Below are 26,446 nucleotides of genomic sequence, written 5' to 3'. Positions count from 1 at the left end.
TACAGAGAAAAACTTTGTTTATAATTCGGGGAATTTTAGTCACACCAGAAAAATGATCTAACCTGTCCAAACACGCAACGTCTTCCCCCATTCTTCCCTTCTTTAAAAACTTCCCTTTTTTAAAAAATCAGATTTGAGGATCACGTTAAAATTCACCATAGAAGGTTCTATACAGCTGTAGCATGATTTCAAACTCACTGTGGCATTCAGTTTTCTGTATTTTCCTATATTTATCCTAAGTAAACTTCCGGGACCATAATATTTGGGAGAAATTAGAAGGGTATTCTATTATGGTGTAAAGTTCCAGAAATTCTCAGTTCATCAAGGTTTACTCTGAGCTGAATGTCATACAACCTCTACATGATACAAGTATATGGACAAGAAGTATTTTAAATACAAAACCCTTAGCTCTGTGTCATAAATAAATTTGGATAAAACCGCAAGCCTTCCACTGAATCATCTCGGCAAAGGTGGCCCATCTTCTCTGCGAGCAGCAACCTAGGAATCAAGGGAAAAACCACAATCATCTGTCCATTCAGAAACACAAACAGAGTTGTAAGGAAGAGCAAGGACTCGCTTACCTTTCCTTAGCCAGGAGGACAGACATTCCCACCAGCTTAGCAAACTCTTCTGATGTTAGGGATCCCTTTTCTGAAACCTAACAGAAACACAGCAGAAAAAAAAAAGTGATAACTTGGCCACCTAGGTACTAACCTAGGGAGAACGTCTACCATTATACTCAGGAAATAATATTCTGAATTGCCTAATAAAACTCAAAGAATATTCAATATAGATCTAAATTTTCTTCACTAATGCTCAATTCTACAAATGTGGAAGAACCCAGAACAAATACAGCAGAGCCTAAGACATCATGAAGCCCTCTAGAAAGTTACAAAGGCACTGCACTAAACCCCAAAAATAACTCTTGATATTCTGAAAAGGAACATATAACAAATTCTAGTGGAGTGCATACTGCATGTTCCAGGAAAGGAGCTTACAATACATGGTAAAAATATCCTATAGTCTTGAGGTTTTCATCTGGTTTAAAATAAATGTAATGAATTTGAGTTATTTAAATTAAACAGGCTCACCACAGAGGCCATGAAGGCAGTAATATTTCAAGTCTCCTAATGAGTAATAGCAGCAGTTTGGCCAGTAAGATCCATCTAAACTACAGTTGCTTTTAATATTTTTTGAAGCAATTATTTCATAAAACAACCTGTGATGTTTTACAATACTGTTTATAACACTGTTTACGTATGTGGTACTAGAAGAAAAAGTTCAATCAAGGGTAAATTCTGATGAACAAAGCTAAAAACCTGTCCACAAGACTGAGCTTCGAACAAAAAGATAACACCTCACTAATTCTAATTCTCCTTGGCAAGCTTCAAAAAGCTTTAAAAGTATCATTTTGATTAGTATTCATTCACTGTTAATAATAGGTGTTTTTAATTGGGTCTACAAACATTACTTTTTAGAAAAATTAAATTCAAAAGGAAATCCTGTTTCTCAAGTTGCTAAGGATTCAGGTCTTGGTGGGCAGACTAATGAGGAAACTGGGTTCACATACTGTCTCCAAGGCTGAGGCCACCATTTCCTCTTCCTTGTGGGACTGAAGCTCAATCACCATGACGCCACTGTCAAAAACTCGGAGCCTAAAAACCGCAGATGGGAAAACCAAGCTGTGAATATCTAGGATCTTCAACCACTAAGGAGGTGCAAATATCCTGTACTTTCTTCTATGCCCGGGCATGCAGGCAGTATTAACACAAAACAGCATCTAAAATGTAACAACCACAGGCAATTATAGCATAACTGAGAAGCTCATGAATAAATACAGTTAATAACATTATGAACTGGAATCCACAGGCTAAACAAAATATGTCTGGCACTTTTGTTTTTTTAATCTGAAGGGAGGAAAATATAATTCACAACTGAACATCTGTAGTTTTAAATCTCCAGAAACGAGCCCAGGATGTCTAGCAGAGGGGCTGGGTATTCTGACCTCATAGGGGAGCCCGCATTCTTATTTCACTGCCCCCAAAGCAACAAGCGTTGGCCCACTCGCCCCTCAGGCCATGTACATACAGCTCCGATAAGGAGGGAAGCTGGAGGACAGGTGAATTGTGGGCACGTGGGAGATGCCCAGAGGGGCAAGGGGCTGGCTCACCACGCACAGACCTGTGCGGGCAGACCCGGCAGGGTTTTCCTGTCTACTGTGTGAGGAGCGGTGGCTGGACTTGGCAAGCTTCCTGCAGAGGTTCTTTTACCTGAGTGGTAACTGTAGTGCTTCCAGCATCTTGCATGCATTCACTAAATCTTCAGGTGAGAGCAACTAAGAGGAAAAGAAACCCGGTTTATACTACAGATTAATAGAGTGGTGCTACAGATTAATAGAGTTCAAGGCCCATGGTGGGTGTGGAGTCTATTTTTTTTCTCCATTTAAAATAAATAAATAAATAATCACTTATCAAGGATTTTACGTGGCTTAATCGCCATAAGGCAAAAAGGATTAACAAAGGAGCAAAGCAGTGCTATCCGATAGAAAGCAATGCAAGCCGTATATGTAATTCTAAGTGTTCTAGTAGTCATATTAATAAAGTAAAAAGAAACAGGTGAAATTTATTTCAATACATGTATTTTATTTGAGCCAATAAATCTAAAACATGAACATATAATCAATATAAAAATTATTAATGAGATACTTAACATTTCTTTCTCCTCTACTGAGTCTTCTAAATCTGGGGTGTAATTTACACTTACAGCACATCTCAGTTTGGATTAACTGTATTTCAAGTTCAAAGTCGTCACATGTAGCTGGCTGGCGGCCACCCTTCCAGACTCACGCAACCTTAAAGAATCAGCCCGCCTTGGTGGTTGGCATGTACAGCTTTGAGTCACAGGCCCAGTCTGGGCCCAAATGCCTGTCAAACCTGTGTTTCTAGATGCAGCCTTGGTCAAATCATTTAATTTCTGGAAGCCTCAAGCTCCTCATCCTCATATTATCCCCAAGATGGGGACAGCAAAGACGCTGCCTCACTGAGGTCCTGGGACGATAAATGAGGTAATGTGTGCAGAGTGCTTGGGTAGCCAAATTAAAACAGAGCAGAGGCTTCCCTCGTGGACCTGGGACTGCTGGGGGTGGGTGCCTGAGAGATGTAGGAGTTCTCCGCACAGAGGTGACTGCTGACACCACAAAACCGTTTGACTGAAGGGCATGAAGAGCACACGGACCCCACACCCGTGGGCGTGAAGGGGCGATGAGAGTTGAAGAGCAGCCGCGGCTGACTCAGGGCCGAAGGCAGAGGGCAGCTTTCCCTCTGTTTCTCTACAGGCAACCTGAACCCACCCAGCTTAGTCCAGACTGTCACAGGGAGAAGGCATCATTCATGACCTTGCTAATCACAATACAAACACAGAATATTAAAGCCAGAAGGTATCTATCAGTCCAAATCCTTGTTTTAGAGGTAGGAAAACCGAGTCTCAGTGAAGTCAAGTAAGCTGCTCAAGGTCACTCAGCACGCCACTGGCAAAACCAGGAGAAGCATGTACCTCCTAGATCCCCAGGGCAGGACAGCATTCTTGTCACTGCACTGTGCTGCTTCTCAGATGGTTTTGATATTCTCAACCCTTCCTCAAATTGTAATCACTGTAGGGGAACTTGTATTATATTAAGAAAGTCTATATTTAGTTAAAAGAATATCTACATGTTCTATTCTTACCTCCATTCCACGAGCTCGGTTTACTAAACAGTACACCTCTGTAAGTGACATGATTCCCCCTCGTTCCTGTTAACATATGAAATTTAAAAAGTATTATAATTCACACAGGTTAGCATTTCTTAACAGAAATCATAAGCAGAGTGAAATCAAGATTCATAAAATTCCCCAAGAGGCGTTTTAAAAACTAAATTCGCACACAGGAAAACCTAGTCAGATACCATTACCCATTTCAAATTCAGTATTTGGACTTTAGCATCATTATTAGTGTTTCAACATTTACATAAATGAAAAGAGGGCCTCTACATCAAGTTTCAAAAAGTATATTTAAATGTTTTGAATTATTACAAGTGAAAAAATTATAGAATTAAATGGGAATATCACCATTGTAATCCTTAATGAAGTAACAGATCTAGACAGTGACTGTTAGTGGCTGCTAACATCACAGAAAAAAAGACAAACAGAGATTCCGTACCTCCTAATGGAAATGCACAGCACCCTCTATGAAATATCTAGCAGGAAAAAAAAAAGAACTTCTAGATATAACTACCAAGTCTACAGGGAATATATAAGGCGGGGAAGGATGTTAACATACAAGTCAGCCAGATCCAGACTCTAAGACACTCTATAAGAAAAATCATTCATTTCTTCAATAAATATATTTTATGGGAGAGAAAAAAAGAGAAGGGGAAATCCAAGGAATTAAAAAAAACAACAACAACAGAAAACCACCCGGGAGGCAAATCAACCAACTAAAATGTATCCTAATTTGACAAACTAACTATAAGAAAAAATGTGAACAGTAAGAAGATATTTGATTACGTTGAAAATAATTTTTAATTCTTAATTTGTGAAATGGGATTATAATTATATTAAAGGCATCTTTATCATTGTAATTACATACTGAAAACTTCACAGATAAAATGATGTGATGTCTGGGATTTGCTTTAAAATAAGATTTTTAAAATGTTCATTTGTTTATTTGAGAGCACATGTGCATGGGCCCGTGAGTAAGGGAGGGGCAGAGAAGGAGAGAGACAATCACAAGTAGGCTCTGCACTGTCAGTGTGGAGCCCTACACGGGGCTCAAACTCCCCAACTGTGAGATCATGACCTGAGCTGAAATCAAGACTCAGGACACTTAGCTGGCTGAACCAACCAGGCGCCCCTGCTTTAAAATAATTTCGAGTGGACACTGTTTACAGATAAACATAGATGATGGGTATGCAGGGATTCATTATATTATTCTCATTTTGTCATGTTGGAAATACTTCTTAATATGAGTGCTTTAATAAGTAAAAGTTGGATTGCCTGACTCATGTTAGAAGATATATCTGTATTCTGAAATTATTAACAGTACACTGTATGTTCCGACTAGATATATAGAAATATATGGAAACATGCAGAGATCATGTTTCCTTTTGAAAATAAGAGATAAGAAAAACTTCGTATCAAATGGGTTTAGGAAGTTACAGATTATCTGAAGTGGAAACTGAAAATAATTTGCATTTTGACAAAAAAACCACTAATTTAATATTCCTGAACAACAAAAAAAATACCATCTTGGTTGAATAGTAACCATACAATGAAAGAAGTTAAAAATTTCTGACCATATGGATATAATTTAACACAACCGAAAGAGACCACTCAGGTTTTGTGTTACCTCCAGCGGCGCCTGCAGTATCCCAGCCAGCTGTCTGGCCAGCTGCATGTGGTACTGTGTGCCCGAGCCGCACGTCTCCCTGGTGACCGGGTTAGCTATCCCCATGCTCAGCAAGTAGGATTTAAACCTGATGGTCTATAATAAGAGGAGAAAATGTACAAAAAGACTAATAAGAAAAAAAAAAAGACTAATAAGCAGGATTAGTCTTCCCATCCCAACATTTGAAATCTTTCTATCGTAAATTCAATCCTACTCAATTATATCTGTATCTACCCATTTCTTCTACTGTGTTTTGATAGTGTGGATTCTAAGAAAGTGGATTTCTAGTAGCTCCCTGCGTGAAATGAATTCTTCTTCTTTCTCCCATCTTGACATCTCCTACTCCACTGAACTCACAAGTTTGGTGTGAGAAGAGGCTAGGGAACAACTATGCTATATTTAATGCCAACCAAATGATAGAGCCAAAAACTTAGAAAGGGCAATGGCTGTGATCAGATTGTTCTGAAATTTACTGAAACAAACATCCAACTTATGGATATGTATAAAACCCTACTCCTTCCACATTTTAATTGTTCTCTTTTCCACACTCCAAAAGAAAGTACTGAAGTATCCTTTAATCCTACTATAATCAACAAAGTTTTTATGGTTGACTTTTTCTTTAGCACTTTCATATATTTGCAAGTCCTAAAAGAAAACTATATTAAGAAAGAAACTGCTAAACCACTGAAACATCACTGTGTTATTTCTGTAACCTGGTATCTAATGCCTTAAAAAGCAACCAATTTACCTCATCTTCTGTGATGTCACCTTGCTTGTCTTTAATCTTATTAGCAATTGATTTTGATAATTCCACCATTTCCTTAGCCTGTGAAGAGAACAGTAAAAGATTGGAAAAAAAAAAAAAGTCCCCAAAGTGTCTGCTAACAAAACAATTTCAAAAATTGTATCAAAATTGGTAAGAATTTAATAGGTATAAATTACATATACCTTGACCATTAACTTGCTGAGGTCTTCAAAGGCCTGAAATGAGAAATGAGTTTTTGTTGGAATATAAAGAATCAAGATGTTTTAAAGCAATGGAGCACTCTATTTTCTTCCCTTTGACCAAAATTTATGAAAACTTCTTACAAATATCAATTTATAGAAATATTTATATAATAAGCCTATCTTATTCTAAGGATTCAGTTTAGCTAAGAAACTGTAAATTCTTCAAAACAAACTGCAAAAAATAGCCTTTCAAATTTTCAAAGAAAAATGTTATTACTGATTAAAAACACAAAAGGTGACATAAGTACTAAATCGTTCAGAAAGTATTATTTACTGTGCTTTCCCATAAGAGAATTTGTCACTGGTTTTTGCCAAAACCATTTCCTGACAGGAGGGCCAGAATCAAGGGCATTGTAAAGCTTTCCTAGTTGAAAATGGCAGTGCACAGCTGCCAGAATACTTCTGTAGGCACAACAATTTTGGCTTTAATAGCAGGTGTGATTTAACTGAAACTCAGCCTCTAAATACTGAAGAGTTTATACTTGTAGCTTTGGATGTAGTGGGTATCACAAAAGAAAAACAGCCAAATACCACCAAAATACACCTAAATAAAACCCATCAATTGTCCGATTTACTACAATGACTATCCACTTCAAAGGCCTCTTCAAACTTTAATCAGACATTTTTATAGTAAATTTATTTCGTATCGCCAAAAATACACTTCCAATGAAGAACATCTGCCAACTGATGTGCACAGATGTTATTTTTGAGCCAATTAAGCAACTTCTCATTAACTGAAGAATCTTTTGGTTCATACAGAATAATGGTCAACAGATTCTGATTAGCCCACGCCCATCTTAATTACATGCAGAAAAGCATCCCCCATCTGCAAAAAGGGTTTTACTGAAAGAATAGAGTGTTGTGTAAGATTCTTATGGCCAGACTTGCTAAGGCTAATACTGAAAACAAAGGGGAATGTGCACACACCTAACAGGAATTTCCTCAGATAAACAAAAGGCTTAAACTTTGGATTCTTATCAGCAACAACCAGCAGATGCAGGAAACCTTTTGTGGGAAACTCTGGGCACCAGCTCTGAAACTAAGTTAACGCTAACATTCAAATGGAGGGCAAATCACACCCCAGCGTAGTTTTCAAAAATAAAACATCACAAACACTTTACACACTTCGAGTTTTACTTTCAATATACAAAATAATAGATTTCCTAGAGCTGGAGAGGGAACACTAATAAGGCAACATCTTTAAAAAATTTTTATACGATAAATCACTTTATTTACTAGGTTACATTTTCATGGAAAAAATGTGTTAAAAGTAATAGTGAGTCCACACAGGATACATAAATTAGCCCTCTTGCTTACAGTCCGTAAAAGATAAATACAAATATTTTAGTGTCTTAGAAGAATTATCTATATTTTAAGTAATCGTAAAACACAAATGAAATTTTCCTCACTTCTATCTATATTATTATTTTAAAATTAAAGGAATTAGCCAATTATCCAAAAAATAGGCAGAAAAACTACCTACAAGAAAATTAAAGCAACAAAAATAGGCAGAAAAACTACCTACAAGAAAATTAAAGCAATGTACAAATGCAAAACAGATGCATTTGCCCTTTCTGTTATTTTATCCATCAGTTTATAGAACTTTCTATCCTCTACCAAGTCCACAAATTTCCACTCCAATGAAAAATAAAATGGCATCTGCTTTAAAAGTACCCTCCTATGCTGATTTATAGCATTATTTCTTGTTTTCAGTCAGTACTTTGGTTAGTAGCTTTAGTGACTATTATTATATTCTTGAATATTCTGTTTCAGTTTCCTTGATTTTGCACCTTTACATACTCTGTTCCCTCTACCTGGATCCTCTTATCTCCGCTAGTCCTCTGTTAGTGCCTGCTAAACTTTCAGGCCTTGGCTTCCGTTACTTTTGCTAACACGACGTCCCTGAACCCCAGAGATGTCAGAGGCCATATGACGTGTTCCTGCTGCAACCACCATTTTCTCTAACACAGCATTTCTCCCTCTGTAGAGCATGCCTGTTTGCTTGCCTGTCTGGTGCATCATCACAGTATCTAAAACCTCAATCTGATGCAGGGCTTGCACAAAGTGGAGAGCAAGGACCACCTGCTGAATAAATCAGTGACCTGCAATGAGAGAGCACAATGATGGGACTGAATCCTTTGAGCTATGCAACTCCGTGAAAATTAGATTGAATCACAATAGTGTTTCATAAATTAAGAAAAACATTATTTTGGGTTTTTAAGTTAAAAAATATTTTTAAGTTTATTTATTTAGAGAGAGACATAATGAACAGGTGACGGACAGAGAGAGAGAATCCCAAGCAAGCTCTGCGCTGTCAGCACAGAGCCTGATATAGGGCTTGAACTCATGAAACCGTGAGACCGTGACCTGAACCGAAGTCTGATGCTTAACGGACTGAGCCACCCAGGCGCTCCAAAAAAACAAAACAAAACAAAACAAAACATTATTTTGAACACCAAATTAGTATGGCACCATTCAGAAAAATATTAATTCAAAATTAGTTCACTGCTCCATGCCATCTCTAAAAGTATCACACAAAAGGATGACAATAAATGTCACTGAAAGAGGGCAGTGATAGCACCTTCTGAATGACAGAGAGAGTGGCCATGATATAGTAGACTATGCTGGTCTGCAAATCAGAAGACCGAGTGCTCATAACCCTGGTTCCGAATCTAGTCACTAACTCTGAGACGATTACTTCTCTGGATAGTAAAAACCCCTTTAGTGCCAAAATGCTGGAATTTTATGAATTTATTTTATTTTTATTTTTTTAAAAAAATTTTTAATGTTTTATTTATTTCTAGGAGAGAGAGAGACATTGTGAGCAGGGGAGGGTCAGAGAGAGAGGAAGTGACAGACTCTGAAACAGGCTCCAGGCTCTGAGCTGTCAGTCAGCACAGAGCCCGACGCGGGGCTCGAACCCACGAACCGCGAGATCATGACCCAAGCGAAAGTTGGACGCTTAACTGACTAAGCCACCCAGGCGTCCCTAGAAGATGTTATTTCAACATGAGCTAGAAGATGTTAATAAAATGACACAAGCCATGAGTCGACAAAATAAATCACAAATGAGGCAACAGGGTTCATGAAAAAATTTTTAAAAAATCATTTCAGAAATAATGACCACATCAGACAGAATGCAAAAGTGAATAAACACAGCAGACAGCAAGTATCTTAAGAGAAACAACAGGTTAAAAAGAGGAAAATTTTCTAAATGAAACAAATGAAAGCGATAAGGGTTTGAAAGAAAGTCGCAAGCAGTAAAGTTAGGCAGTAGCTATGACATAGAGCTAACAGGACTCTCAGAGGAAAAAAAAAATCAAAACAACTATTAAAAATTACAAAACTGGAAAAAAAAAAAACCCCTGAAATTAAAAGAAACAATTTCTGGAACCAAATCCTGAAAGCATACTGTTAACAAACCAGAATGACTAACACATCAACACATTCTGCTAAAATTACTGGGCTTTATTTAAAAAAGGGCAGGGGGAGACTTTGGGCATTTACGATAAATACTGACTTTAAGGTGACGAAGAATTAGATTAGCCTCAGTCTTTGACAGCAACACTTCATGCCAGACACAAAACTGAAAGTAACTGATTAAAGGCACTCAAGGATGGGGCGCCTGGGTGGCTCAGTCGGCTGAACGTCCGACTTCGGCTCAGGTCATGATCTCACGGTTCGTGGGTTCGAGTCCCGCGTTGGGCTCTGTGCTGACAGCTCAGAGCCTGGAGCCTGCTTCAGATTCTGTGTCTCCCTCTCTCTCTGACCCTCCCCTGCTTCATGCTGTCTCTCTCTCTCAGAAATAAATAAAACATTAAAAAAATTTTTTTTTAAATAAAGGCATTCAAGGAAAGAACACGCGAGCCAAGGATTTTAACTTCATGTATGAGGAACACAAACATGCCAGAACTCAGGGAATACTGTTCCATGAGCACTTTCTGAAAAATCTGAGGCCAACATCAGAACTGGTGGTGTCAGTTGCCTGTAAAACTGGGGCCCACTGAGAGCTGGAAGGGAGAGAGTACACCTAGTGAGTGGCTCGAACTTCAGATATTGCCTATCGACTTTTAAAATTGGGAATAACGGGGAGTTCACATAGACACACACACACACACACACACACACACACACATACAATCTTTTTAACTGTTTTAGTCATTATTTGGTAGGGAATATCAGTATGACCTCATGAGGCACTTGTACTCAAAAAAAACCCATCCAAACAAACAAACAAACAAACAAACAAGAAACCTAGCTCTTTAGACTATAAAGGCCTACAAATAAAGATCAGCGCAGCAGACATAGAGTCCTAGCAGGCAGACTGCAGTTTTAAAATACAATTTACCACTAAAACAAAACAAACAGAGCTTCTCAGGTAATGACTGACTACAGATCTTGGGCAGGAAACATACAAGATGGTCTGGAACTTTGTCATGTTGAACAGTAGGGAAGCTATTAGGGTCCACCCGTCACATCAGAAATACTCAGGAGCCAACTCGAAGAGGCTCCCACTGGCCAAAAATGGGATAATGTGGGCTTTAAACGTGATAATAATTGCAATTGATTGAAACCCATCAAATATGTTATAATTTGTGAATTCACAATAATACGTAAAAAATTCTAATGAGTTGCCATTGGAAGATGAGGAACTAATTTATTATGCTGATGACAAAGAAAAAGTCACTTATCTTGCCTTGTACGAACTGTAACACTGAGTAGTCAGATAGATGAAGGGAAGCATCTCTTCAAAAAGTATTCCAACTAAAAAATAAAAAATAAATCCTAGAACACTGCCATTTGTCACCACCAATGAACCGAAAGATCAATGCACTGCACAGGAACAGCTGCCGACATCATCAACAGAGACATGATGTGCCTCCTGAGGGAAGAATACAGTATGATCGCTAGTTTCACCAAAGGGATCAAACAGAAGTCTGATCAAGCTTCTGATCCAGCTGCCAATTCTCGGGAAATACAGAGCCGAGGAACATATACAACGTTACCATAAATGTGAGATCACCAAACCTAGACCATGGGCACTTAATAGGCCAAATGACCTTGGTTTCTCAATGATAATCTCTATTTTCAACTTAGTGGGCCCAGAATTGGTACTATGATGGTTCATTTTAGGTGTTGACTTGATCAGATCACGAGGTTCCCAGGTTTTTGATCAAACCTGGGATCAAACCTGGGATTGATGTGTCTGTGAGGGTTTTTCCGCATGAGGTTCTGAAATGGTAGACTGAAGCCCACAACTGCCCTCCTCAATGTGTGCGGCTATCACCCAATCCACAGAGGGCCTGAAGGAGTTTGAAAGGAGAACTCACACTTTCTTAAGCCTGACTGCTTAAGCCAAGAGAGCAGTCCTACCCTGCCCTTGGACTGGACCTAAACCATCAGTGCTCCTGGTTTGCAGGCCTTCAGACTCAGATTAGAATTTATATCACTAACTTTCCTGGATCACCAGCTTGCAGGTGGCAGATTGTGGGGTTTTTCAATCCCCACAATCAAATGAGCAATTTCTTACGTTAAATGTCCTTGGGGGCATCTGGGTGGCTCAGTTGGTTAAGTGTCCGACTTTGGCTCAGGTCACCATCTCACGGTCTGTGAGTTTAAGCCCTGTGTCAGGCTAACAGCTCAGCCTGGAGCCTGCTTTGGATTCTGTCTCCTTCTCTTTCAGCCCCTCCCTCACTTGTTTCTCTCTCTCTCTCTCAAAAGTAAATAAACATTAAAAAAAATTTACATGTCTTTGTGTGTGTGTGTGTGTGCGCGCGCGCAGAAAAACGTAATATAAAGGTATATATTGACATCTACGTCTATATATTGATATCTATATACCTCCTATTGGTTGCTTCTCTGGAGAATTTTGATTAATACAGGTATTCAATAACTGCAGTTTAGACTTTAAGCGACTGACATACATCTTTGAAATTCTATGAACAGCACTAGTCAATGGGATTTAACTTATAAACTATTATCATAAACTAAAGAATTACTTCATTGAGTAATTTCATAAAAATCCAAGACCATCTTTCTATAAACACAGGAAAACAAATGATATGTTCAGATGTATTAACTAACTGCAGAATCTAATATGCATAACTGGTTTTCTTAATTAGAGTTCTTTCCCTTGCACTTGAACTTCCTCATATATGATGAAGGTTCAGAAACGTGAGGCACATGCTCAGGGTTGTTCTCCCAACGGACATAATGTGCTGGTTCAAGCCATTCTCACTATCTCTGCGTCTGGTCCTCGAGTGGCCATCAGCATCAAACTGTGTGGTATCGAGCCAGGTGAACAGCCACAGAACAGCATTTTCCCCTCAACAAGTTAACCAAGCATCCAAAATAATCCTACAGAGGACCCTGAATTCATTAGCAGTATTCTCCACTCAATTCCATCTAGACTTTAAAATTTATTCACAACAACCCACCATGTTTTCTAACATCAGAGAAAACAAATTTGTACTTTGTTTTTATTTCTTTTTGGAAAAGGTTTTTAAAACATGTTTTGGCTAACTTATGCCAACCAGAAGAAGACCTGGAATAAGAGACTGTGGCTTCAGGCAAGCTAAATATATTCTAACATACAGACTGGAATTAGTCACGGGTACATCGAAAAGAATAAACACAAATAGCTGAAAGACAGCTGACCGGAACTTATGTTAAGAGTTACCTCAGAAATGTTTTTGTCAGTTTCTTTCCTTTTTTCTTCCAATTTCCTTTCAATGCCTACAATTCCTACAGCCCTTATTCTTCCTGGCTGTGAAACAAAAGTGGAAAATAAAACATACAAAATAGGAAGGACACAGTCTTTTGCAACCCACCACAATGTGTTTTCAATGGCGGGAAAGGACCCACAAAGAACCAAAGAAAAACAGCATACAATTACATCTAGTTTCCTTTCAAAACATTTGTCAGTTTCTTGTCATACACAATGATCTTCATATCAACATTTAAAAAAACTGTATATACAATAATAAGTGGCATAATATACTGTGTATTTTAGATAGAAATAAACTCATTTTTGTTCTTTGGTAAACTATTATATAGGTGTCATATTTAATAGGGTCTCAAACGTTCAAGAAATTACGGTTAAAATTCTGGTATTTGACAGTTATTATACAAAGTACTTTCACACATTTGTTTGAGTGTCCAGAGTTGGTGGTGAATTTAGACTGGTCTGAAAAACATCACCCAGAGGCACTGTCTGTTCTCTGTGCTATACTGATTAGGAAGAACAGAAGGTAGTGAATGGAATCTAACTTCTACCACCTCAAGAATTACTCTGGTAAGTAGTCATTTATTTTTCTAAGTATCTACTGTGTGCAGAGCACTAAATTAAGTTCTGTGAAAATAAATGTTTAACCAGGGTATCATGATTTTGTTTCTTGCAAGTTCTATAATCATAGAAATCTTTTCCCTTAATGAAGATGCAAGTTCAGAACTGAAAACACTGGGTTAAAAAACAGTTTCAACAATACCTGGGGTCCTCTATTTGTTTGTAAAGCCTGGGAAACTGGCATATTCTCCCATCTTCTCTGTGTCATTTCCTCAGATAAACGCCTGTAAAACTGTTGCACACATACATACACTTTAAATGAGTCAGTCAGGTTATAGTATCCTTGTACAAATTATTACTTAACATTTTTTTAGTTGAAAGGTCTGTTCAGTCATCTGCAACAAGCCTAGAATTCTCAGAGACATCAAAAGAAACCAAAGGAAGTTCTTTTCTTGGATCAGCTTCAGAAAGCACAAAGGAAAAAAAAAGAAGAAAGAAACTGACCTTCTATATAGAGTGAGCTATTCTCAACAAAGAGATGACTGACAATGAATAAATAGACTTACTTTAAACAATCCTGCATATGTGGATTGTTTTCAATCTATAGCGAAACAGATAGAGTGCCAAGAAAAATATACAACCATTACCCGTGAAGGAAGCAGAAAATAATTTGTCTAGTTAAAATGTGAAGCCAGAAATGAGAGCCAAAATATCCCTACAGTCACAGAAAATCAACTATATTTTTTAACTACAGTGAACATGACTATATTTAGTCACTATATTTGCTTAGTGCCTACTGTGTGAGGAGCACTGGGTGAGGTGCTATAGGAAAAAAAAAACCCTATAAATAATTTAGGATATCGATGGGGGCAATAAACATACCCTTGTAAATGTCTGAGGAATACTTGTATAGTCACTTACTAATCAGAACCTGTAAAGTATCATATCATGCAGTAAGTAGGTAAGTGATTAGATCTGTGAAGTCAGCAGAGTCCGTGAAGACTGCCTGATTTAAGGCTGATGAGCTATCAGATACCAAGATAGTTTACCATTTCACTGCATTATACCAAACCACCTCCTTAACCAAACCGCTGAAAAGTTTACTAGCGGCCGAATGGCTTGACTTAGCATATTGCCAGCTTCTGCTTTTTCCTTGTGACTACACCCTCCTGCTGCTTCCTGCTCCCACTGGAACCTAAACTTCATTTTTCTACTGATAATGCTTAATCTATTAGAAAAAATTTGTTGTAAAAATATGGTGAAACCTGGTGTGTTGTATAATATGGATTTCCATCATATTAACAAACAACAAAAATACACATAAGTACACGTTTCTAGTCCAACTTTATGCATACAAAAGCTCACCTCAATCTGGCCGTGTTCTTTGAAGGAGAGTTTGATGTAGGAGTTCTTACTACTCTGGAAGGGACCAGGTTCTTTGTTAGGTGGCGCTGGGTGAAGATGAACCACTATTTTGGCACTAAGGAATAAGTGTAATGAATTTCATCACCTTTTAAGAATCACTAATTCTATTTTCATAACTTTCAATATATTTCAGTTCACTTTTAAAATTCATGTAGAACATGTTGTAAGGAATTCCTTTAAATTTTTTATTACTTCAGTATTAATGAACCTTTCAAAAAGACCTCTACTTACAATTTACAAGCTATGAACCAAAAAGTTCAAGTGACTAGTTCCATAGACGAATTAAAAAGGTGGTTTAAAAAAAAAGTTCAAAACAAGTTTGCAAAATTTGGGATAGTTTATTACTTGGTTTATGATTAGGGTTTTCCATGCAGAGTCATCCCCAGAGATTACCGGGGGGCCTATAATTTCTGCCAAAGCATACTACCTTGCTCATTTAAAAACAAAAGGTGAAAACTTATCTGTATAAAACCGGCCAGCTGACATTTTGTTAAAACTCCATCCAAAACTAACATTCTACGGTATATAATATTTGGAAAATGTCACTCAATCAACAGCATGACCTAAAAAATAATCCAACTTCAAAAGTAATTCTCAAATGCTGCTGCTCCAGAAACACAAACTACCATATCTTTATGACCACCAGTATCTTCTATGCTATTAAAATCGCCACTATGTTTGTTCAGTTTTATAAGCCTTTTATCCTCTTTTTCCCCAACCTGCTCAATAAACAATCTTCTTCCACAAATTAGCAAAACCAAAGTACTCAGTCAAAATATCTCGGATATTTAGCTTTTTGTCAAGGGAAACCCAATAAAGAGTTAAAGACTATGATAGAAAATGAAGTTTAAAAATCCCAAAGTCAGCATAAAAGATCAGGCCAGTTTTTAAGTATATTCATTTCACAGGTCATTCAATTATCATATTTCAAGTTGAAAAACCACCAAAACAAAGAAGCATCTTGGGTTATGAGATGTTTGGGGTTTTTAAAAAAAAATTTTTTAAGAGATAGAGAGCACATGCATCTGGGAGGGGCAGAGGGAGAGAGAGGAGAGAGGAGAGAGAAGAGAGGGGAGAGGCGAGAGGAGGTGGGGGGGGAGAGGGTGAGGGAGGGAGAGAAAGAGAGAGAGAGAGAGAGAGAGAGAGAGAGAATCTTAAGCAGGCTCCATGCTCAGCACAGAGCCTGACACAAGGCTCAATCCCACCACCCTGGGATCATGACCTGAGTCGAAATCAAGAATCAGATGCTCGACTGACTGAGCCATCCAGGCGCCCAGGTTATGAGATATCAAAATGTGAAACTATATATATACATCTTTGAATCAATGAAATATGGTAATTGCTTGGTGAGGAGGAGCTGAGAACTAAAGAGAATATTTGAGAAAAGTTAATCTGGCATATTATTAAGTTCTTCATTGGACATGCTTAAAAATAAGACACTAAAGGGCAAGTAAATATTTTAAATATTTTTGTTACAGTTTAGATTCCCTTGGTAGACAGCAGAAGAAAATTCAAATGATCTGGAACATCTTAAAGTTTTACTTTGTAGAACCTGAGTAATATATACAAATATTGGATCGTTGTGTTTTACACCTGAAAGTCATACAATGTTGTATGTAATTATACCTCCATTTGAAAAAGAAGCACTTAAAGAGATGGAGAAAAATGACAAGGGGAAAAACAGAAATTAGAGAAATGGCCTACTCTAAAAATCTATGTCTTTATTAATCTTTTTGAAATGTTGGTCAGTTTCTTTTATGTCAAATAAGCAATCTTTCATGCTAGCTACATTATAATTAAAGTACACACTGCATTTCCAGTGAAGGTCAACATCCACTTAAGCTCTACTGAAGTTAACTATACTAACGCTCAAGATGGGCCCCCGTGGGGTAAAAAAAATTATCAGCAATATTTGCTCATAAGCTGCCCTCAATTACATGTACTGAAAATATATACCCAGAATTTTTGATGTACTTGATTAAACAGAAACATTTTAACATGTGGCTTTAACCCAGGGTGATCACATGTCCTGGTTTGCCCAAAACAGTCCCCATTTTATGCTTCCTTGGTCCAATTAAAAACAGCACCCCTATTACTTTTATAAATGTCCCAATTTGGACAATAACTATTATGATACTTTTATTTAACACTGATATCTGAAAAAGTCAAAGTAGAGAAACTTAATGATCATCTAGAAATGGAAGTAAGGGGCACCTGGTTAGTTCAGTCGGTTAAGCGTCCAACTTCCACCTTGATCATGATCTCGTCACTCGCAAGTTTGAGCCCCAGGTGGGCTCTGTGCTGACAGCTCAGAGCCTGGAGCCTGTTGGGATTCTGTGTCTCCCTCTCTCTCTCAGTCTCTCTCTACTCCTCCCCTACTCACGTTCTTTTTCTCTCTCAAAAATAAATAAACATTAAAAAAATTTTAAAGAAAAAAGAAATGGGAGTAAAGCCAGTCATTTTTCTCAGATGAGTCCTTTCTGATTTTAAGTACTACATACACAGACATGCAAAAGCAAATGTTTGTGGAAATACATGCAATCACAGCTGGTTGACATTTATTTATTTTGACTCAAGGACATTATATAGCAAACCTCAGTACTTGATTTGTGCTTTAAGAATGACTTCCACTTATCCGTGAGTTTAATGTAGGAAAACATCGTCTTAGGGGAGTTCCTGACCAATGACTACTACTTATAAAGCCCCAAAACACAATCATTAGAGTCACTCCCACAGGGGCAGTCATGGTACAGCAATATATCTACCAGGTTAATAATAACAGCTTGACTGGAAGGAGTTTGCAAAGAAAGACTGTAGTATATACACCTCACCTTTTCCCAATTCCAGCTGCCTGTTCTTCAATGAACACAATGTGGGAAAGAGGAATGGCCATGCAGCACTCCTAGGAGGAAATCAACAGAAAATATGACTCTTAAGACTCATCAGAGGGGCACCTGGGTGGCTCAGTCGGTTAAGCGCCTTACTTCAGCTCAGGTCTCTCAGGTTCATGAGTTTGAGCCCCGCATCTGGCTCTGTGCTGTCAGCTCAGAGCCTGGAGCCTGCTTTGGATTCTTCCTTCTCTCTCTGCCCCTCCCCCACTCACATGCTGTCTCACTGTCTCTCTCTCTCTCTCTCTCTTAAAAATAAACATTAAAAGGGGCGCCTGGGTGGCTTAGTCGGTTGGGCGTCCGACTTTCGCTTGGGTCGTGGTCTCGCGATTCGTGGGTTCGAGCCCTGCGTCGGGCTCTGTGTTGACTGCCAGCTCGGAGCCTGGAGCCTGTTTCAGTCTGTGACTCCCTCTCTCTCTGACCCTCCCCTGCTCGCGCTGTCTCTCTCTCTCTCTCTCCTAGAAATAAATGAAAATATTTAAAAAAAAATAAAATAAAATAAAATAAACATTAAAAAAAAAAGACTCAACAGAAATCCTTGTTTTATAGTATTTAATACAGCATTACATACCTTTAAGGTGCTTAATAAAAACAATTTTAAAAATCATGATTTTATTCCTTAGTAAACTGAAGGAAAAACTGAATGGAAACAGTACTGTGGTGGCATTTTGCTGCATGGAAGAACACTAGAGGTTGGAAAGAAACTGTAACTAGCTTTGTTTTTTACAGTAGGCACATCTTTTTAAAAGCAATATTTGTATGAAAACATTTTATATATAATATATTCTTAAATGGAAGTCAAAAAAAGCAGAACAGGTAAATCAAAATAATCTGAAGGAGTGTGCTGTATGGGTGATTTTTTTCCCTAATATTCTATACTTCACTCATCATTTCTTCTAGAAAATACTGATGTAGCTTCCCTTCATTAGTACATTTAGTTTTAAGTTATTATAAATGACTGGCATTTAATAGTTCTAAGGGTTTCTAAATTAGCCTCTTTATTTGACAATCAAAAAACTAAACTAAGATTAATTTACAAATATATGTTTTCAGGACATCTACCCTTCCAAAAAAGGTTTCTTTCCTAAATGTACACTTCTTTTAAAAGAATTAGGCCAATTCTTTTCTAGGGTGTGCCTTTCCAACAAGGTCAATATCCCCACAAAGGGAGCAAAAACGGATTCTTGGGGGCTAAAAAGAGTCAGATTTTGCAATCGTTAGAGGCCTTTAAAGAACCTCAGTACAGTATATAGTTTGCCTATAAAATTAAAATGTCATGGTAGAGGGGGCAGCAATTATGAAAATAACACAGATTGCTTATTTTACTGACAACACTGAAATTTACATACACACACACACTTTCAATTAAAGCTCTTTAGAATAAAAATAGCTTTATACACATAACTTGTTCTCCCTGGAAATGAAAACACAGGGAGGTTTCTCCTCTTGCTGAATGACCTTGAGGCCATTCTTCTCAGTATCTAGGTAAAAGCATGTCCTTCCCAGCAGACCCATCCTCCGGATTCTCAGTCAGGAAGGTTGTTTTGAGAACCCTTGACAACAGGTGGGAGAAATACTGCCATTACACACAGAACATTCAGGTATACGGTAGGTTCTGATTGGTTTAAAAACAGAGTGACCCTGAGTCTCTCTCTATTTAGCAACTACAGATTTTTCGGAGTTGAATGAGGGACAACCCCTAACTCCTCTATCTGCACTCCATTCAGAGAGATCATATGAGACACACGCTTTGGACATTATGAAAATAGAAATTTAAAAAAATTTTTTTCATGTCTTACTATTTATTTTAGAGAGAAAGAGAGAGCAAGAGAGAGAGTGTACAAGCAGGGGAGGGGCAGAGAGAGAGAAGGAGGCTCCAGGCTCTGAGCTGTCAGCATAGAGCCCAACTTGGAGCCACAACTCACGGGCTGTGAGATCATGACCTGAGCAAAAGTCAGATGCTTAACTGACTGAGCCACCCAGGTGCTCCGTGAAAATGGAAATTTATTGCATCTATTTAGCTTTGACAGAAAGAAAGAGAGAGAGAGAGAGAGAGACAGAGAGACTTCAGGGATTTAAAACCTAGAATAGATTAAAAAAACCAAAAATACCATTATCTTACATGATTTTTCTGATCTCTCCAAATCAGTCGATGTGTACTAAGAAGGAGGGTCCCAGCATCAAATTTTATCTAGAAAGACAAGATCACAAAATATTAATGATATATCACTCAATTCATTCCAGGTCTTTTTCCTCGTGAATTACACAAAAGTACATCAATCATATAAATAAACACTTGAGAATTAGGCTTACCACAAATTAAGGAGAAGCAATGCTACACACTTCATAAGCTATATATATACAGCCCCGATAAAATTAGGAAAAAATTGCAAACAACCAAATGAGCAACAAGAGGGTAGTAGTTAAATCAAGTATGATACATTCATACTGTGGGGTCCAAGCAGAGGTTACAAAGAATGAAGTATAGCTGTATGGACTATCACAGAATTGTAGGACAGAGTTAGTGGGGAAAGAAAGACATTTATAGCATATTACATACAATGTAATCAGACAGAAATAGAGATAACCTCCATATCCCCTAAACTACATGTGAGAGACACACATGCACACACACACACATACACACACACACGCACGCACACACACACACATGCACAGGTAGTAAAAAAAAAAAAAAAGATATAAATGAAATACACAGTGGTCCGTTAACAATGATTATCTTGAAAGAGTGAGGAAATGGGAAGAAGAGAAACCAAGACCTCCTTTTTAAAACTAGCCAATTCATTACTGAATTTTTTACCATGAGATTGGATTTGTATATAACACTTATATAATTTTTAAAATGATTTTTAAATAATAAGAAAATAGACACAAACATACAAAATTAATGTGGCTGGAGAGGCAATCAGTGGCACTGGGACAACCGGGTTCCCCAGGAGAAAAATAATGATGATGATGATGATAACGTTGGACTTATACCTAATATACTTTACCAAACTAAAGTCTAGATCAAATATTAAAGTTAAAAAAAAAAACTCCACACACACATGCACACAAATTCCTCGTGGCAAAAAACACCAAGGGCAAGATGGCAGACTGGGGAAAATAACTATAACTCACATCAGAGACAAAGGGCTAATTTCCTTAACATACAAAGCGCTCTCACAAATCACTTTTTAAAAATAGCCTGTAATCCATTAGAGAAATGGGCAAAGACTATTAACAGAAAGTTCACATAAAAGGAACTACATTGACTCTTTAAAAAAATTTTTTTTAAATGTTTTATTTATTTCTGAGAGAGAGAGAGAGACAGCGTGAGCAGGGGAGGGTCAGAGAGAGAGGGAGACACAGAATCTGAAGCAGGATCCAGACTCTGAGCTGGCAGTCAGCACGGAGCCCGACGCGGGGCTCGAACCCACGAACCGTGAGATCATGACCTGAGCTGAAGTCGGACGCTTAACTGACTGAGCCACCCAGGTGCCCCACTACACTGACTCTTCAACACATTAATAGATGCCCCACTTCAAAGATAACAGGAAAAATGCAAATTAAGAGAACATCAGGGCACTCCTTCACCCAGGAGATGGGCAGAGGTCCAGAAGCTTGATAGCAGCATGTAGGTGAAGCATTAAGGAAATAAGCACTTGCACACCTTCTTGGAGGGACAACCTCTACGGAGAGCAATAGATTATTATCTATCAGAAATACAAATACACATATCCTTTGATCCAATTTATCCTACAGATGAATCCATACATGTGCATAATCATACACTACTAGGCTATCCACTGCTGTTTGTGAAAAGTAAAATATAGGAAATAAGTTAAATGACCATCAACAGAGAAATGTACATCTACACAATGAATTACTACCCAGTCATTAAAAAGAAATCAGGAGACTCTATCTTCATAATGTATTTGACAAAATCTAAGATGCCACTGATTACAAAATGCATCCTGATTCTGGTTGTTAAAATGTGTGTGTGTGGGGGTGGACATTTAGAATAGATGAAATATGGTAGATTGTCCACATAGATTAAGTGAAAACAGCAAGATTCAGAACTCTGTATGCATATTACAAATTTACATCTTAAAAAAGGAAACAATTTACTTTATACAAATACCTGTGCGTGACACACATTCACAGCTCTTTAGCACGATGCACTGGTGGCCTCTGAGGGGGAACTGAGTAGCAAAGAAACAAGGTGAAAGGGAGACTTTTAACTTTATATGTTTTGTGGTTTTTGAATTTTTGTCATGGGATTGTATCCTCTACTCAAACTATAATATAAAAAATGTTTTGAAAAACTGTAACACAAGGGCGCCCAAGTGGCTCAGTCAGTTAAGCATCTGACTCATGATGTTGTCTCAGGTCATGAGCTCACGGTTAGTGAGTTCGAGCCCCACATGGGGCTTGCTGCTGTCAGGGAGGCGCCCACTTGGAACACTCTGTCCTCCTCTCTCTACCTCCCCTCCTCTTTCTTCTCTCTCCCTCAAAAATAAACGTGAAAAAAGGAAATTTTAAAACCTCTTTTTTGTCAATGAGTAAGATTTCCCTTTCCCCAAAGCAAGTACTTTATCAACTTGAGAGTACATGGTGCTACCTTACAGCATAATAGTTCTGATGAAGCAAATGCACTTTTCTCTCACTGAAATTCTGCATAAAGGATGCAAATTTAAAGCTGAAGGCAGAAATATATTCCATTCCTACGTCAATTAACAATATGCAAATGTAAAATGCTGATGTTCCAAGTGGAGAAATTGTGTAAGAGTTCCCTTCAGGGATTCCAAGGGATTATGAGCTAAACCTGATAGGCAAGTTTAGGCTGGTCTGCTCCTGCCCCTCAGAGCTAGAACAATTTTTAACTACTTCCAAGTTGATCTAACTTAGGCATTTGCTGGATAAGCTCTTACCCTGTGTTGTTTTGCTTTGCTCTGACATTTTTCTGTTATAAAAGTAATACAGTGTAGAAAATCTGGAAAAAAAATGTAAGTCTGAAAAAGAAAATGAAATCACTCTAATCATAACAGCCAGAGTGTGTGTGTATGTGTGTGCATGTGTGAATAATCTTAAACCATTATATTTATAGTTGTATAACTAGCTTTTTTCAGTTAGTAGCCTCTCATTAGCAATTCTCATGCCGATTAAGCCATGTCCTATTCAATTCACAAAACCCTACGGTGGTCACTCAGATTGCTTCCAATTTTCCCTCTACGTAATAATATATAATATATAAAATAATGCTGAGATGAGTATCCTCATTCATTATTATTTTTATGCATCTCTGATTACTTCCCAAGGGTAAATCCCTAAAAGTCAAACAGCTGGCTGAAAGAAAATAAACGTTTTCTAAGTCTCCCAGTATAGGCTGCCAACTTTCCACTTTAAATACTACTGAACCTGCTTTCATTTTTAAATTCGCTGAGGCTACAGAAGCTTCTGTGAATTTAAACAAATGACCTGTCTATGCTGCTTAAGAAAACACACTATGTGGTCATAATGGGCCCATGAAAACTGTGCCTGTAGAAACAGGCAGGCGCTCATTTATTCACAGGAGACGCTTGGGCAGTGGGAAGGGCACAGTCTACTCTAGGTGTGTCACCTCAGCCGGGTCACAGTTTTCTTAATTGCCAACTGAGTGTCCTCATCTTTGGGAGGAGTCACTCTACGAAACATTACAGAAAGAGTCTGGCACTGGTGACTGCTCTATTCGTGAAGCGTAGCACAGTGGACGAGGCAGAGCCTCTGGGAGTCTGATCAATAGAGAGAGTGGGCAAGTCACTTTCTAAGACTTATTTTCTCATCCATAAAATGTTCCCCTCATATCCCAGTAATAGGAGTAAATGAGATTGTACATGAAGCTCCTGGCACATAGTAGGCACTTCAATTATTCAGGTCTTTTTTTCCCCCCCCATGTATTTCACGCCTACAATGAGCCAAAAGGTACAAGGATGAGTAAGGCACACTCTCTGCCTTCCAGGAGCGTCCACCGGGTCTGTAAGATGGCCAGGTGCATGCCCGCCTGAGGAATGCATTGGGATGCAAAGCTATGAAGGCCAAGTAGTCTGGTCTGGGATGCCCTAGACCCAGGCGGCCAGTGAAAGATATGAAAGGGAACTTGACCAGATCTGGAGGGTGATATGGAGCTTCCTAGAGTCTTCAGACTCCAGGAGGTCTGGAAGCCTTCCAGCAGACGGAGGAAGCCAGGACATGGGGCTTTCCCCTCGGAATCAGTGTGGCCCTCAGTCACACTGGGGACACCTCAGCAAGTGATCATTAGATGCAGCTCGGGGACCACAGTGGTGACCAAGCTTGTCTTAGAGCTCCGCGTCAATTTCAGGACACCCACATCCTTCCCTCACCGCCCCCAGCTTTTACAACAGCTAAGAATTCTTGGGGAGATCAAAGGATCTTAACTAAATTTTTCCCAATACTTTTTTTATGAATCCTCTGATAACTATATCTACTTGTCCGTTAAAATAGGCAAAAAACTTAACGGAAACCCTAGAATTCATTGATTGAGCAATGGTTTTTCATACACGGGTACTAATGGTGTTGACTTTTTATTGTCTTAAATAGACATGCTTGTATCATGTGCCAGGCAAGATGTTCCTAATTTGCACACTGGAATTACACAGAACAACAGAGTGCGGTGCTCTGCAAAAGTGTGACTTCCAGCACGGACTGTCTTTCGCTGAGTTTCTGAAGACCAATCTATCACTGTCAGCATTCAGGTCTGAGAGGGAGGCATGAACCAGCTGTGGGAGGGGATTTGATTAGGCTTCCTATTGAAAACAGGTCCAAGGGTGTAACCTTCGTTCAAAACATTTAGCTCGTCACTCCAACCAAGAGATGCAAACCCAATTGAGATCAAATTAACAACAGTGCTGAGGCAGGAAATGGAGTAAAACCAAGCAAGTTATTTAAGAAATAGGCCCTGACTTGAGAAGGGAAGCGGTTCTGTACGTGGAAAATGTCCTCAGGGAGGCAGAGCACCTATGTCAGCTGTGCCTGTAGACAGCTGGGTAACCCCTGCCCTCAGTGACCTAGAAGGAAGGAAGAAGCCTCAGGCTTCTGCAAGCACCGACCAGGAAACGCTATGAGTCAAGGAACAAAACGCAAAAGGACAGAAGGAAGTTTCATTAATAAAACCACGAAGAAGGAAAGATGGCAAGTGAAAACTTCTGGAAACTAAAAATCCTGGTGAATAAGCGGGTTTTTAAATATGTTCTGATTCCAGCTTATACAATTCATCCAAGAACAGGTTAGTAGTTTGGTAACAGCCAACCCCGCCCCCTAACCGGTCTCAAGCCTTCACTCTTTGCTTGCTGACCAAAGTCCCCTGGTGTGTGGCGGAACCAACCCACTTCCCTTGAGACCTGCGGACCCCTGGAGCAGGGGAGTGAAGGGGCAGACCCCCCAGAAGATAAGGCCTGGCTGCACTGGCAAACAGCTGCGGCTGATGCCGGCAAGTCTGATGTTCAGGGTCACGTCCACCCCGGACTAACCGCCAGGGCACCTGCTTCCCCTGCACGGAGCGCCCCCTCCCCCCAGCCTTCCCCTTTAAATCCTTCCGGCTCTGCCCCGACAGGGAGGACAGTCTTCGGGACGTCTGTCCACCGTCTTCCCGGGCCGCCCGCCTCCCGAGGAAAGCAGCCTCCCCCGGCCCCCGGCGCGCGTCTCCGGAGTGCGGATGTGCCCGCGGGCGCAGCGCGGGCCGCGCCGGAGCCCCTTCCTCGGGCGGAAACAGTCGGACGCAAGTCCCCCTGGGCGCTCACGCCGGGCTGGTCACACTCGTCGCGGTCGGCACGCGCCTCTCCGGAGGTTTACGCCCGGGGGACACGGCATGGCCTACCACATCGCCTTACAAAACACACGCTCTGGACCCTTCCTTAAGTCACTCCAGGAAACGGGGGGGAGGGGAAAGGCGACCAGCGAGACGCGGACACGCTTCTCAGAAAGCCCTGCAGCGCCCTCCCTGCCGCTCGCCGGGCCAGACCGCACGCCCGCCGGCCGCACCCCGGCTCGGGGAGGCACCCCGGCCGGCGAGCCCGACAAAGGCCGCGGCAGCCCGGCGCGACCCGGGCCCGAGGGACAGGCACCCGGCCAGCCGTCGGCCGTCCCCGTCGCTGCCGGAGCGCGGCCGCCCGAGCGCCGCGGCATGCGGACCCGGCACCCGGGCCGGGGCCCCTCAGGCCGGCCAGACCGCGCGCCCGTCCCCGAGGCCGCCTCTACCTTCTCCTCGCCGTCGTAGATGCGCACGCCGCGCTGCTGGATCACCAGCGTCTCGTTGATCTCCAGGAGGCCGCTGGTCCACACGAAGCGGTCCATGGCCGCCGCCAGGCCGGCCTCCGCCGCTCGCCCGCGCCGGCGCTCCGGGGCCGCGAGCCGCGCGCTG

General features: G+C 39.9%; 1 protein-coding gene across 1 annotated transcript; it reads right to left on the bottom strand.

The window, feature by feature from the left end:
* VPS36 (vacuolar protein sorting 36 homolog) lies at positions 1–26,446 on the bottom strand. Its single transcript, XM_039236088.1, has 14 exons — positions 26,284–26,446; positions 20,150–20,218; positions 17,971–18,041; positions 15,080–15,194; positions 13,917–14,006; positions 13,109–13,195; positions 6,370–6,402; positions 6,170–6,247; positions 5,383–5,517; positions 3,723–3,788; positions 2,271–2,335; positions 1,571–1,655; positions 582–658; positions 1–498 (listed from the first exon to the last, which is right to left on the bottom strand). The coding sequence occupies exons 1-14, from the start codon at positions 26,377–26,379 to the stop codon at positions 405–407; spliced, it is 1,161 nt and encodes a 386-aa protein (XP_039092019.1). The 5' UTR covers positions 26,380–26,446; the 3' UTR covers positions 1–404.

Source organism: Hyaena hyaena, unplaced genomic scaffold (assembly GCF_003009895.1).
Source record: "Hyaena hyaena isolate Hyena2069 unplaced genomic scaffold, ASM300989v1 scaffold_106, whole genome shotgun sequence".
In the NCBI taxonomy this organism is placed as follows: Eukaryota; Metazoa; Chordata; class Mammalia; order Carnivora; family Hyaenidae; genus Hyaena; species Hyaena hyaena.
Note: the sequence above shows the minus strand (reverse complement) of the source record. Positions and strands in the feature narration are given on the sequence as shown.

What these genes read in the sequence shown, in the direction of transcription:
- VPS36 (XM_039236088.1), bottom strand. Translation starts at nt 26,379, where the DNA reads ATGGACCGCTTCGTGTGGACCAGCGGCCTCCTGGAGATCAACGAGACG. An exon ending in GGAGAGATCAGAAAAATCAT is followed by an intron (nt 18,042 to 20,149) that starts GTAAGATAATGG and finishes ATTTCCTCCTAG; the next exon opens with GAGTGCTGCATGGCCATTCC. An exon ending in TGGCCTCAGCCTTGGAGACA is followed by an intron (nt 659 to 1,570) that starts GTATGTGAACCC and finishes TGTTTCTGTTAG; the next exon opens with GTTTCAGAAAAGGGATCCCT.